Raw genomic sequence first — 15,000 nt, forward strand, 5'->3', positions numbered from 1 at the left:
AAAGCAGATTTTCGAACTAATCATCTCTAATCACAGGTACCCCAAGCTGACATTGTTATTAGTGCGTCACGATCAGTTAAAACTAACAACCAAAACCAAACAAACAAACAAAATAAAGTACACGAATCGAATAAAAATGCCTTACCTTGTCTTTGTGATGCCTTATCAGTGTTTTGGCCATTTCAGCGCGTTTTAAATAAAGCGAACCTACATGTACAACCCACTGGAATCGCGCTGAAATGGCCAAAGTACGCCACAAAAACACTGATAAGAAGACAAGGTAAGGCATTTTTGTTCAACTCGTGTTTGTTATTTTCGATTCCGAAACCCGAGTCGCAAATTCCCATAACATTAGCTTGGGGTACCTGCGCTCCAATGGAGAAGAGATACTCAGCAAAGTGTGATTGTGTGAAAACTTACTTCCGGTTGCCAACCGTGGCGCAAAAACGTGCTTAAGCTCCCTAATATCAGGTAGATACTTGAAAGACTGCAGTCACTGCACTAAAACACAAGTCACCAGTTACAGGTCAGTGTACATGTCACTGTGCTATAGAGAAAACAAAAAACACCAAAAATGTCTCCCTGCCCTAATCACTCTAAAAAATGTTGTTGCAGGTCTAGGGAAAACTTTTGGCTTAACTTGTTAATCAGTGGAGCAAGGACTTCTAGACTTGACCTGTAGGCCTCAAACAAAAACCCTGCCCTCTGTATGGTAGTATCCTATAGTAGACAGGCCACTACTGCAGGAAATGCAGAACTACAATAGCCAAAAAGACCCCTACAATGAGAACTTATAAATGCAGTGTAAATTAAATAAACAATCTGACCTTGTTGGGTCCAAGTGCCACTCCTTTACGGCAAAAAGCTCATATCCATGAAGCCATTCGTCTTGCAAAACCATTTCAAATATTGCTTGCTCTTCTGCAGCCATCTTGCCAAACCTGCTCAGCTCGCAAACAACAATGTTCTGGGTCAACAATGGTGACTTGTTTCTGTAGTCTTGTTCATTAAGCTGGCGAAGAAACTGGCATGCAAATTCAACACTTGCTAAGTAATATCCTGCCTCAGAGAATGACAAGTTGGGGTTGGAGTAACGCCGTAAAAATGCCACTGTTGACGCCAGGTTTGGTATTCTGGATTTAAGAACTACGTAAACCCAAACATCCATGAATTCATCTGGCAAAAAAAGGAAAGGAAACTTTTTTTCCTTAATCAGGAACATCCTTTTATAGCTGTGTAATGAATGAAAAAAATGAACAACTTTATTTACACGTTGTATATGTCATATCTTCTAGCCAGCTATAGCTAGCTACAGGTAGTCTACTAATTGGAGACACCAAAACACCAAATGTAGAAATAAAAGTAATATGTCACGAGAAGGGATGCTCTTTCCCTCTCACAAGTGGCACTTAGATTTTACTTTGTCTAATGCCAGACGATTGAGGGAACCACTGCATTGTCAAAACTGGGTCCCAGAACTACAGCAGGAAGAATCTTGGGAATGAATCACATTAACACCATGTTTCATATTAAGTCCAGGGTCACTAGTCTGTCTGCGTGGAACAGGCTCCATGGTTACTCAGTGACTGAACAGTGGAGTCCCACCAAAAAGACATGATTAATGCTGCTGCAGTAATGAAGGCAATGCAATGTGCTGTACATAACTGAATTCACAGGACACAGTGGTGTCGAGTCATGATCTGCCAAAGCAACAAGGATCATGATCATGTTTTGAACAGTGAACCAACCACAGGAAATTCAGCATGTTTAATCCACCCAAGGCTGAAATGTCTTTCCCTCATAATCATCAACCCGAACATTTTGTACAAAAGAAAAAGCTGCAGGCAGAGAGCCCAAATTTATGCATGAAAGCCAAACAAAGGATTGTTTTTCCACTTCCTAGGATCTTACTTATGGTGCAAGAATCATCCTCTCTCCATGTTAACAACCCATAGCAAGGTGATATACCACTTCATTGGTCAACAACGTACCTGCTCCTGGTGGCCTAGAATGGTTCCATAGGGAGAGTTCATTGAGCTTCCTAAACACACACTGTGCAGCACTCACAATAGCATGAATCTTCCTTGAAGGCAAGATTGACAAGGTGATACTCTTCATACATGCTATTGCAGCATAGTATGGTGCTATGTCGTCATCCCGATACTCGGGACTGACGCCGAACTGTGTCTGGGTAACATGCGCAAGGTTTGAGTAGACCTGAGATATTCTGTTGTCTTCTTCAGGTTTGCGAATGTGATCTTGGATCAGACTGTAGATGGCTGGCATCAAGTACTGCTCCAGTTTGCCCTGACATTAGTGATTAAAAGAGTCTTGTTAATAACAGTGGGCAATAAAAAAATCAATAAGGAACATCAAAATAAACTATCTGCCGGGAAATCCATGAATTCAATCTTCACCATTACATAAATTGAGGACGATTCCTCAACATTTACACTACCATACCAGGTCAGTAAAGGTGATGAACAAATCAATTTTCACAAGAGAAAATTCAGATTACCGTAATTTTTATGGTAAGTTACAGTGAAACAATTTGTAATTTCTAATTTTACCTAATGCAATTAATTGAATTATTGTTTGCAGAGAAAAGAAAACATCCCATGTGTATGACTTTTGTCATCTTGTTTCAACAGACGTGATCAAGTTTAAAAGTGAATCCTGGAAGTGAGACTTAACAGATTTTACTCTGTCAAATGCCAGAGCTTGAGGGGTCAATGGGTTAATTAATGTACAAAAATAACATTAAACAGCTTGAAAATAAATAAGAAAAAACTTACTGAATTTAAAGCGAAGCAGATACACAGTTGGTTTAAATTTGAGGAACACATTAACCTACATAAAACTCAAAAGTATCATAAAAATGGCTATAAAGCAAAAAAGTAATAATTTACAAATGTGACTTACATAGACCATATCATATGTCAGGCTTTCCCTCTGAACAAATAGTTGCTTATCCACAATATACTGAGCCATTCCACCCACAAATTCCTGATATCTATCTGAGTGTACTCCTGTGGGGAACTCGTCATCAATATTCTCCACATCCCAGCACTCACGGATGTAAGCTTTCAACTTGCTACTTTCAAAAGAATTGTTTAGAAAGCTTGTGTCTAAAATCTGGTCTAAAATACTTGAAATCGCCAGTGTGCTTTTTGGCACAACAACCTCTTCCAGGTTCAGCTCACCCACCATAGCATCAGGATCTCTTGCTCCAAGTTTTAGCTCCAAATGTGAAGTAAACGACTGCCTTGTTGTTATTGAGGACTCAGACGACTCCTTGCCTTCTCGTGTAAAAAATTCTTTGTGCAATCTACGTGTACATATTGGAGCATAAATGATAGGCAAAAATGCATTATAATATCATTATAAAATTATGATAATTTAAAATACACGTGTACCAAAGATACCGGTAATTATTTATCATAAAAAGATATGTGGTCTAAAAATAACAATGATCGATGCAGAACTTTAATAAGAGCAAAACTTGAGCAGTTACAGTAAAGAAGCCTGAGAAAAATACCTGGGCTTGAATGGACTCAAAACCCTAAACTGTATCATATTGCGCTGCTGTGTTCTACCTACATGTACCAAGTTGATCATTCCACCTTCAACATCACTTCGTTATTTTCTGTTCAAACGAATTATCTGACATTTCATATTGAAGTCCAGCCCAGAGTTGATGTTCCTGTCCTTAATAGAAAGCAAAGCAACCCTAATTTATTGTAGACCAATAATAGTCTTCATTATGAAAATCAGCGCCAGTCAGGGGAGGGATGTTGAAGCTAGGATTTGATCACTACATTCCTTTGATTACAAACATTTAATGGGGTAATCACCTGACTTTGGCCGCTTCCATTTCAAGTATTTGGGACTGCAACTCGTAGATCTGTTGATTGGCCACTGACCATTCCTCAAACTTGCTGTATTGCAAAGCTGTAGGGGTAGGAATCTTACCACCTTCTTTGGCCAACTCCTGAAAACCAAGAAAAAGCTACCACAGTCAATGCATGGTACAGTGTGACTGTGTGACTGTACCACTGGGTAGCCCCCTAGCCCCCCCCCCCTCCCCCCCCCCCAAAAAAAAAGCAAAAGTTCAGCATTAAATATTTTAAGGCTCCAGGAAAAAGGGACCCATTTGCAAAAGTCAGATAGGAAGAGGCAAATCATCCCTTTGCATCGTACACCATGGCAATGAACACTCTGCAGTAGAGGGTTCATTTTTCTGGAAAAGGTGTCCCTCGGACAAGTCAGAAAAAACTATTTGAGTTAGGAGTAACTGCAGAATACCAATGGCCGCTGATGTGTAGCGGCATGGCTTGAAGAATGAGACAATACATGCCATTCAATTCGTAACCCATTCCTTGTCTTTTCTTTCACCATTAACATTGCCTTTAAATTCAATGTCAAATAAAAGCTACAGCACAAAAATCAATAGAAAATGGTGTTTTAAGTCAAGGAGGTGTCGCAGAGGTTGGGAATTGTCTCTCTTCCCGTGTTCCCGGAAAATGACCGCAAAAATAACAAAAACACTCAAATTCCCTGAGGAAACGGAAGTCAGGGGCCATGTTAACGGGTAGATTGGCACCAGTATTGCTCCCTTTTATTTGTCCGAAATTGAAATAGTTGCACCTTGATATGAAATTAACTTTCATTTACCGATGTAAAAATCGCAGCAAAGTGAATGCGTATGGATTCGTTTTAAAACTTTAACAAGACATTAATTTCAGCCTAAATACTAAGGTAAAGATCACGAGATTTACCTGAAGCTGTCGAATACAAGAACTGACATGCACTCGTTTCAAACAAAGTACTTGAATCTTCAGCATCACGATTTTCTTATCAAGTTCCCGCTTTTTGAGTGAGTATTCTTCCGCATCCTCTCTTTTGCCATCCACTGTCTCGAGGGCGCCCCAAGACCTCATCACCCATACTTTCAAAGGTTCGGTGGTGGCTTCCTCGTCAAGTCTTTCTTGTTGTGCGCTAAGCGAGAAACACTGACTCTGTATTTCAGTTTTCAGATGACGGTAGTTGATTAGCGACCTCCCAACTGTTTCGTTTCGGTCAGTTTTGATAGAATCTAACTCCCAGTCGAGGAGACGAGAAGACTCAAAAAGACCTCCTATGTCCACCATAATTGCAGTTCCATGCCCCTCACCCGACAGGGTCAGTGCTTTAGGTTTTTTCCCTCGCAGGTGGTGTGTTGTGCTTAGTGACCTGGTCTATGAATAGCAGCGAGGCAACGACCAACCCCGTTCCCAGGGCGCCTCTTCTCTGCCTCCTCTGTCGTTGAGGGGAGGCAGAGAAGAGAATACTAGAATACTAACTCTCCGCGTGTCGAAACTGAAATGTAGAATTTATTATCAACTTTTTTTTCTCAGTGTTGCCATTACTGTGATGCAACTTTACAGACATAAAAGATTATGTATATGTCCACTGTTCACATAAATCATTTCCTTAATTCAATTTTACATCAGCGGTAGCATACAAAAAAAAAACTGGGCCTTATTACTATTCTTTATTAAGTATCACCTAACTAGTGGACCAATGCAAATCCTGCATATTAATTGGTTACCCTACGAGGGGACTATTAGAAATAGTCCTCGAGTGGCGAAAAGCGTAGCACTTTGTTTCATTTGCACTTGCCAACTTTATTATTGCCTTTTCTGTCCGACTAGTTGGGTGATACTAAAACAATTAGACTCACAGCCCTTGTAGGCTAATAATAATATTTTTATTTAGACTGAAAAGACTGATCAAAATAAAATAATACAAATAGCCAGACAACAGAGATCACAGATCCACTTAAGGTGTTCGATTCCTTCTCTGTCTTTGTTGCACCCACAAGTTACCAGAGAATTTTCTATCTGGTTTCAGTGTTGTACATAACACCACACTTGGCAAAATATTAGAAATACAGCTCACTTTGATTTCAGCTCGACGGGGGAAGGATTGTTGTCAAAAAGATTCCAGATATTTATTTTTTACCGCCTGTCTTGTTATCCAATTGACGTTCCATTCTTGAGCTCCATATGGGTATATTTTGTTTAAAGATGCACCAAAATGCCATTGTGTTAGAATGACATTCGACGCCACTGGCAGTTAATTAAATGTTCTCCTGTGTGCACCAGAGAAATCTATGGATTACCCCAACCCCCTCAAACCTAACAAAAGACACACAGAAGACCCTATGCACAAAGACATCACTTAGCAGGGGAGTGACACCTAGGCAAGACTTACACCGACACGGAAAAAAATACAAATAAAAAACAGATAAGTACCACCCATTTTCCGACTGGGATTGCCATACTGGCAACTCATTAAAAAAGTTGTTACATAAACAACTGTAGCGCTGTTTATTTAATATTAATTTTACCAGTCCCATTACATTCCCTTTTGAAATTACAATGAAGCATTATTGCATAAACAGAAAGTCACTAAGTTGGGATTGCTAAAATTGTAAACATTTACCCAAAAGTGACTAAGGTGGGGACTAAACTAAACTAAACTTAGGGGAAGGGGTTCTGAGATGCCAGCATCACATGTCCAGCAAAAATTGACCCAATCACACGCCCCCTCGCCCCGATCTCCCATGGAACAGGAGTGTGTATCGGTTTGGGTTCGCAGGTTCTCCTTCACAATGTTAAGTTTATTGGTAGTTCACTTCATACCAAGGGGTTTTACTGCAAGTATGTGTATTCCACCGTCCCCTCTTATCATAAGTCATCATTTCAATTCATTGGATTTTAAAGTTAAACTTGCACTCCAGAGATACAATGTTTTATTAAAGATTATTAACAACAAAGATTAATATGGGGGAAAAAAGGAATGATACATTGTATGTTCTAAAATAACCTGTCTAAATACCAGAACATGTGATTGTTTTGTTTCGTTTTACTGCAAGGTTTACTGTTTACAACCATTGACATCAAATTTCCTTTGATAATCAAATCGGGTGAACAATAAATCAAAAAGGTAAGGTCATTGTTTCAACAGCAGCCAAAAGAAGGTCTGGTTGGCTCATGAACTACAATAGATGGCATCATGTACGTAAAGAATGAGATATAATTTATCTGAAAGTGACTGCATTACTAAAATAGGGAACACCTTGGAATATTTCAGGAATGCTATCACATTGCACGGAGAAAGCAAACCAATATGCAAAAGGCCATGGCTATTAACTATGGTGTCGTGAATTTTACTGTGATTGAAAACACTGTGAAAATTCCTGAAATGTATTTCCAAGCGTTTTCTGAGTTTGATAGTTAAAGTTAGTTCAGTGAGTGATTAACCCATTGATTCCTGGGGGTTCCCAATTGACGAGTAAAATTGTAGACAGAGCAAAATACTAAGTCTGGCCAGTTCAGGCGTAAAAGGGTTAATGCATTATTATTATTATTATTACCACTACATAGAACTGTCTTTCTTTGCTAACACTATTGTCTTGGTCACTAATTGTAAAATCTACACTGTACATGCAAATAAAAAAGGAGCTGATTTAATAGTCAAGTTTGTACAATTTGCAAGCTATGCAAGTCCACATGCGAGTCAACATGTGACCCACGGTAGTCAACGTGCGAGCCACATAGTTAGGTACTTAGACTTTTAAGTCTAATTTTATTTAAAAATACTGTTTTTCAGCGTTATTTTAAATGGGTGTGTAAACTTAAATGTGAGACTTACATGGCTCACTGGCTCGCAGATTATCAAGACCCTAATAGTGCAGGTAGAGTCTGTCACACAAGGAAATTGTCAAAATACTTGAATCCGCTTAATTTACGGCAAAATTCCCAAATTTGCTTGCTTTTCAGAACTTAATTCTACCAATCCACATTCCTAATACTGTAACTAGTAATAGTAGACACTACAGCTGGTCCCCTACTATTATGACCAAAAAAACAATAATTTTTATTTTTCTTTGGATTTCAAAACTATGTTAACTAAACAGTAACTGATTGAAGTTTAAGCCTTGATTTCAAAAAGAGACCTGTTTATTTTAACTGGAATTTTCTTGTTTAATGGTTCGTCATACTAACTTAAAATCTTGAGAGAGCTGAATCGAGGAGAAAATGACATCAAAGACTCAATGTGTATGTGGCTGAATTAATAAGAAGCACAGGAGTTTTGGGCTTTCAGACTTTTAAACTCGTGTTTTGCATATATAATAAACATAAACCTTACGCTTCGTGGCCAAATAATCGTGCTTTCTCAAAAAAGTACATGTAAACAGCATGATGAAAAGTTGTCTTTCTTATCTTAAAATCAGCTGCTGCTCAGAATGAAAACTGCAAACACACATGACATGATGCGGCTGACAAAATACCAAACAACATGCTTCTTTCATAATACTCTGCACCCCCAAATAGAGATTTTTGATTAACTGCTACTCCTATTTATTGTGATGTCACAATTCTCAATTCCTCCTCGATTTCGCCTGCGGGGGCAATTAGGATTTGGCAATTTTGCACACTTATTTAACAGTTTTTCAAGATGCTATTTCAAACATTCCTGTAAAATTTCACTGCATGTTATCTTGTGGCGATTCTGTACACATCATGAACAGGAACAAGTTTAGGACCTTTGTAGGGTTGTTTCTGCACAACATGAATAAAATTTTTTTCATAGAACTTTTTTTGTTGACCATAGCCCCAAGCATAGGGTTCTAGCAGTCCCTTCTTGTATTTCACATATCCTTCAGCAAGCGCATATAAACTCCAATCTCTTCCAAGGCCCACCTGCAGACAAAAAAAGACCTGAGTTTGGCCCAAATCAACAGCCAAAGGTAAAACTTAAATAAAGTAGATGAAAAGTAGGGCATCTAGAAACAAAATATCAAGAATGGATTATTGACTTTGGAACAGCTAACTAATTCATTCCACCTAGCCAAGCTGGAAATTTCGCCTTAAGCATGGCTTTAGTTCAGACACCGACAACAAAATATAAACAAATTTATTCATAAAAATAACTAATGAAGGTTCTGTGATTTACATTATTGGAATTTTTATTTAAAAGGCTTAAAGTCAAGCAGGTTTGGCTTATAAAGTGTTTGATGTTTTCCTGTCCAAGAAAGAAGTTGATAATTGCAAGAGATATTTTTATTATATTTAAACAATTTTTAAAAAATGATGGAGGAGCGAAAAAGGGAAAAAGATACTCTAGTAAATAAACTGCTTTTGAGGGAACTTGAGGAAAAAAAAAAGAACTGTCACCTGAAAATAAACCAAGGCATTAACTTACATTTTGTCCTGGATGAAATTTTACTTTGTGCTTCCACTGCCGAAAAAGAACAGTCCCAGGAATCACATGTTCACCTGTTGAACAGTCAACAGGGTTTAATTTCATTTTTCACTAAATGCTCCCGAACACAAGGAGGTACAGGGGCAAGGTGCAAGGAGGCGTGACTGTCAATCAAATTCGCACAACCTTATTGGCAGATAATTTGTAAAAAAATCTTTGTTAGGTGGCCACGGTAAGGTGCGTCGCACTGTAATAGATTTTACTCTGTCTAACGCCAGTCGATTTTACTTGTCAATGGGGAGCATGCTAGGGCATTTGAGGTGTGAATGGGTTGACCCATTGACTCCCAGGGGTTCCCCATTGACGAGTAAAATCGTCTGGCGTTGGACAGAGTAAAATACTCTGGCACTAGACAGAGTGAAATACCAAGTATGACCGGTTTAGGCAGGCTTTGGTAGTCAAAGGGTTACTATTCCAGGGAAAAAAATCTGCAAGTGTGTCGCTGAGAGAATTTCACATTTCATTATATGAACCAGCCTTCTCCCTCTCTTCCCAGGAATGAGGTCTATTAAAATACATGTACAACTGGTAGTAATCTTTTTTCAAAAGCACCAATACAATATGAGTGGGATTGAAGAGGCTTTTTAAAGGGTTGTGACAAAAAAATTAATATCAGAGGTAAGAATCTTACTCATCCATAAGCCTGGGTTGGATCATAAATGGGGCATCCCAGCTTCTTCGGGTAAAACAATAGGTTAATGAATTAAAAAGGGGCTCTGCACGCCCCGCGAGTGTGTTTTACAATTTTGTACTGTTTACCTCATCCTTCTTGTTCGGACAACAGAGCCAAATAATCAAATTTGAGGTTGCATGGAAACAGTGAGCACCTGACGATAAAACACATCAATTTTCCCTCCAAACATACCATCATCTAGAGACTTTACTGATGAGCCGGCTTGTTTGGCTCATTTGCCATCCACTGCCGAGCCAAACAAGCCACCAGTATAACAGACTCCAATATTAATATGACTTGTTCTTTCATACACTGCCGAGCCAACATGTACCTCCAGGCCTTGAACGTCACCCTGTATATGTGGTTTTCCCATTACATCATTGCCACCATGTTGGTGGACGAAAAAAAAGATCTGTCATTAGCTCCTTCTGTTCGTCCACCAGCAAATGTACAAAATTTACATCCTTGTTATCTGCATCTCTAGAAATTGGTTGCAAACCATCTATTCTGTATTGCTCAACATATTCAAACAATGAATCAATGAAACCATCGTTTTCATCTAAGCATGGACACGACAGAGAAAAACATGCTCTAATTGGGTGCAAACATAACATCTTTGGTAGTCAAACATTGAAAGTTTCAAGGGTGTTCATTTGAACAATGAATATGAAATCTTCAAAATATTTTAATATTGGAAGCGTACAAATGAAGCTGCCATCTAGACTACCTCATTTCTCAAATCCTTGGACAGAAGAATGCGGGCTATGCCTGGTGTGAAGTTGCAACCTATTTGGTAATTGAAAACATACCAGCAAATAAGAATACTTTCAAAATTTGGCGCGAAAGTTTTCTTAATGGCTGCAAAACTGCAGATGTTTGGCTACCAGCAGGCATGCCACGTTTGCATTAAATTACCAATGTTTTTTCTATAATTAACGTACTGTCCACGCTTAGATGAAAACGACGGGTAATAATTATGGCAAACTTTTGAGGTTTCAGCTAAGTGTCAGTTTTCTTAAGTTATACCTTCGTATCTTTTCATTCCCAAACGTTTGGCTTTCCTTGGTTTGCCCTGGTTCTTACCGTGACCGCCAGCTTTTTTTGCATGCGTTCTACATTGTATCAAAACTGGACAACCTAAAATTATTTTAAACACAACCATAGTTTAAACTCTTGTTTATACTAATACAGGGAATAATTGATAGCGAGAGTCAAATAACTGTAAGTCTCTTTGTTACCTCCGAAAGGGCGAAAAACTTCGAACTTTCGAAGACAAAATGACTGCAAACACTGCAAAGTGGAAACCATATTTTTTTGTGAGACCGCAATTTCGGTGGTCATTGGCTAAAGAGTGCTTCATGTATGATGAAAATGAATTTGTTCAGGACAAAATATTGTTAATTTTTCCTTTGTGTTCTCCTTCGAATTATACATCACCTGGAGAGGAGAGTAGAACATGATTTCAGGTGTTTTATACGAATAAGTACAAATGTCCTCGGGCAGTTAAAATACGGGAGACCAATCATGTCTAACTTCCCAGTTTCGCACTGAGCTGCTGTTTACAAAAGCTCACATTTTGAGTTTTAATTTGCTCTAAGTTCTTATGCAGCTGTTTATCCAGCCGGTTCAGATGGTCCTTTTACGGTTCAGCAAAATAGTGAAATGCAAGCGCTTGGCGCATTTGTCTCTGTTTTACTTCTTCTGTTTGTCATGGTTGTTGGGAATGTTGACGAAGAAGAGGAAAAACTACCAACCAAGTGTCATGGTAACATGTTCATTTGTAAATGAATGTTCTTGTTTTTAGAGTGTTACGCGACATAGCTGTTTGAATTAGCTTAAGTTGAATGCTCTGGAAAAAAATCGTCAGGTCACAACTCTTCAGTTGAAGATTATCGCAGTCTTTTTGGGACGAGCTGGACCTGCAACGTACTGTCAAAGACACAGGGCAGATTTCACAACTTGTCAGCTCCTAATATTAGTTTCTATTGTCTTCCCACAACGCTTTCCATCTACTGTAGTACCAAACTTTTTCTTCGAGCAAAAACTTGTTATCTATGTTTTTTTCTTTTTCGAAATGTTGAAGATAATTTAGCGATAGAAGATGAAAAAGCCAAGTTGCCTCTATATATTTTTAAGTTTCAAAGGTTGTATTCAAGTGAAAGTTTTGTCAGCCCAGTATGATTTGTAATTTCTTTGTATCTCATTTATGACAATTAAAACCAGGCAGAAAATTTCAAATTTTAAAGAACTGAACATTTTACTCAATCTAATTTTTACTCTGGCACCATATACATCAGTGAACTCGCGAGAAGACTGAATATTTTACAAGTTTGTATACTCACTTGTTATCTTTTCAATATTGCTAGTTGGCAAATTATTTTACAGTGTACCTTCCCAATGGATGTTGTAGACACAAACAATAGATACTTATTATTTTATACGACCGCTTTTTCGTGCGTTTAGCTATTGTCATGAGTCCGGGCCCCCACGTGTTGGTTGCAAACCAAGTATTCCCATCTGCCTGGTTCTGAAGCTTTGCCTTCGCAAAATTAAAATCTTTTACGACTTAAATTCACCATGTTAAAAAAAGAAAACTTTCTAAGGCTTGATTTGCATACATACATATTAATTTGGTATTATATTAGTCACTTTGTCAATCTTAACAAAGCTATTACGTCTTTTAAAGCAAGCTAAGTTTGCCAGTTTCTAGGGTTCAAGGCAAATTACTGTAGACTTGCCAATACTAGATCAAGTATTCAGCAGCTGTAACATAATTGTCTGAGAGTTTTAACGTAGAGTTACTTGGGAATATAAATAAATAAGAAATATTCAAGTACATGAAAAAGCTTGCTTTCATTTCTACACAGTTTGCAAACACCTTGTACTAGAGCTGTATGGTGAGCTGGAAAGGTCTGGCAAGTCCAATGAAGTCTTCCGTACTGGACAGATATTTCAGGAACAGCGGAAGGAAATTAACTACAGAAAATCGTGAGTCACCTATTGCTAAAACTATTTATTTTATGTTCAGTGCAGTGTGTTATGGAAATCTTTTTGAAAAACTAAGCAAATTCATCATCTCCTGTCCTCTATTTTGAAAAACATATATCCATGCAAATTATTATGCAGAGTCAGTTTTTACTGCCCTAATCATGATTGAAGTGACGGTAATCATCATCATCATCATCATCATCATCATAATAATAATAATAATTATTATTATTATTATTAATTATTATTTACTATTACTATTATTATTAATTATTATTATTATTATTATTATTATTATTATTATTATTATTATTCAAAATTTCTCCTTTACTGGGAGGCCGGCCAGCTGTAGGCACAAGGCCATTAAGGGACAGTTTGCAGACTGTTCAACCGGAAACTGAGAAAGTGGATCAAAATAAGCCAATGTAGTACAACCATGAATGTAACCAAATGTTATTGAACCCAATGCTTGGCTACAGTGAATAATGGCAGTGAAAAATTAAACCGTTGAGTGTATTTGAGCTTAAGGACGGTGCCTACTATTGTTATTGCGCATACATTCCGCGCATCTAGAGATACTTGGATTTCCTATGGGTTACAGGTGCTTATTAACAAAGGCTGGGATATTTTTGGGCAGCTCAAAACTTTGTGGAGAAAGCAGAACTTAGCAAGTGCTCTTAGTAAAATTGGGGGTACTGTAACCACGCATTTTTCAGAGATAATTAAGCTTTACTTTGGAAAAGAACGCCATACATTGCTTAGTATTTCAAAGCTTTTTACAAATATGGTTGATTAATTATCTTTGAAATTTTCAATAACACTTGTTAAGATCTGCTTTTCCTGCATATTCAGTAAAGCACGCAAAAATACCTTTGAATTAGTAGGCACCGTCCTTAAGAGTCTGGAAGTTATTGAAAGTTGCAAATCAAAAGTTAACATTTATGCATCCAATAAGTGAACTCATGTGGAGATAGTGCAGCCCAGTGGTTAGGCCACTTGCCTTGAGATCCGGAGATCCAGGATCAAGACCAATCAGTTTCCGGCTTGCTGCAACACTTGACGCAATTGGTTTCCATATTAGGTCATACAGTATATATGAGCTGATGACAGAGATCTATTGAGTGAACCAATCAGAAAGCTAGAAATGCAATTTCAGAGGTCAAAAATATAATAATTATGTGTGTTTAATTTCTAAACATATCTGACAGTCCCATCCGATTAGACCATCACTCCTCTGTTAAGTTAAGGGGCAAGAAATAATTATGGAAAAAGGTTCAATTCCTTCTGGTTCTTTGTGTGTTTTGTAGAGAAGTTCGATTAAATGAAGCTCTTGAGGATGCCTGTTCAAATGTTTTGGACTACAAGGTCCATAAGGACAAAGTTAAGGCATTAAGATATGAGAAGAGTAAGTGCTTATTTCGTAGTTCAGTGTATTGCTATAAATAAGTGCTCTGGATTGTGGTTTGGTAAACTTATTTTTCAAGGGTATAAAACAATTTCTATTTATTGACCAGTCAGCTGAACTTTGAGATACTGATAAAATAATAGACCTTCATTTCATTTTAATAGCCTGTAATCAGGATAATCATAGGGGCACTGGAAATGAACTAGCAACCAGCTCTCTCCATTCCTCTTGATTCTACACCCCTATACTAAAGAAACCTATAAACAATAATTATTGAAATTGCAACTTAAAGTTTAGCCATCATCATAATTGTGATTATCAGCTTTCTTAGATTGCCCAATGGGAGACCCTATCAGGGGGGCCACACTTCTTTTCACACGGTTTTGTTTTCTCCTAGACCCCTCCCCTCAGACTTTTGTGATCCATACCAAAACCTAGACCCCAACCCCCCCCCCCACTTTCAAATATACTCCACGGCCCCTGCCTATGGCAAACTTATGTGACAAGTGCGCCAAACAGGCTCTCTAGAGGGCTGACTTGACTGATTAGAGTGTAATGTTAAGTGCTAGTTTTCTACCCCATATGAACCATGTGAGCGTTAACCCTACTAATGGAATTGGGC

The 15,000-nt window shown here is 38.1% G+C and overlaps 3 protein-coding genes across 5 annotated transcripts in view; 1 reads left to right on the plus strand and 2 right to left on the minus strand.

The window, feature by feature from the left end:
* The window catches only part of LOC137984722 (uncharacterized), a 7,833-nt gene extending 2,622 nt beyond the window's left edge, over positions 1-5,211 (minus strand). The window contains exons 1-6 of one of the 2 annotated variants that reach the window (XM_068831983.1): positions 4,779-5,195; positions 3,855-3,991; positions 2,923-3,328; positions 1,992-2,307; positions 828-1,176; positions 421-501 (exon numbers count right to left, since the gene is read on the minus strand). In XM_068831983.1, coding sequence (XP_068688084.1) covers positions 468-501; positions 828-1,176; positions 1,992-2,307; positions 2,923-3,328; positions 3,855-3,991; positions 4,779-5,150 — 1,614 coding nt within the window. In that variant the 5' untranslated portion in view covers positions 5,151-5,195 and the 3' untranslated portion in view covers positions 421-467. Of the gene's footprint in view, positions 1-420; positions 502-827; positions 1,177-1,991; positions 2,308-2,922; positions 3,329-3,854; positions 3,992-4,778 lie in introns of both variants that reach the window. The other variant, XM_068831982.1, reaches the window with a different exon arrangement.
* Positions 5,212-7,899: 2,688 nt separating this feature from the next.
* On the minus strand, positions 7,900-12,466 carry LOC137984746 (large ribosomal subunit protein bL27-like). Of its 2 annotated transcripts, none has more exons than XM_068832007.1 (4): positions 11,224-11,467; positions 11,012-11,122; positions 9,253-9,326; positions 7,900-8,750 (listed from the first exon to the last, which is right to left on the minus strand). In XM_068832007.1, the coding sequence occupies exons 1-4, from the start codon at positions 11,324-11,326 to the stop codon at positions 8,544-8,546; spliced, it is 495 nt and encodes a 164-aa protein (XP_068688108.1). In that variant the 5' UTR covers positions 11,327-11,467; the 3' UTR covers positions 7,900-8,543. The 2 variants fall into 2 exon arrangements, with proteins under 2 accessions (XP_068688108.1, XP_068688109.1); XM_068832008.1 differs by lacking the exon at positions 11,224-11,467 and adding an exon at positions 12,328-12,466 and having other exon boundaries at positions 8,397-8,750.
* Positions 11,505-15,000, plus strand: part of LOC137984745 (protein canopy homolog 3-like) — an 8,045-nt gene continuing 4,549 nt past the window's right edge. The window contains exons 1-3 of the mRNA XM_068832006.1: positions 11,505-11,750; positions 12,853-12,973; positions 14,281-14,378. Of these exons, the coding sequence (XP_068688107.1) occupies positions 11,648-11,750; positions 12,853-12,973; positions 14,281-14,378 (322 nt within the window). The 5' untranslated portion in view covers positions 11,505-11,647. The remainder of the gene's footprint in view (positions 11,751-12,852; positions 12,974-14,280; positions 14,379-15,000) is intronic.

This window comes from Montipora foliosa, chromosome 14 (assembly GCF_036669935.1).
Source record: "Montipora foliosa isolate CH-2021 chromosome 14, ASM3666993v2, whole genome shotgun sequence".
In the NCBI taxonomy this organism is placed as follows: Eukaryota; Metazoa; Cnidaria; class Anthozoa; order Scleractinia; family Acroporidae; genus Montipora; species Montipora foliosa.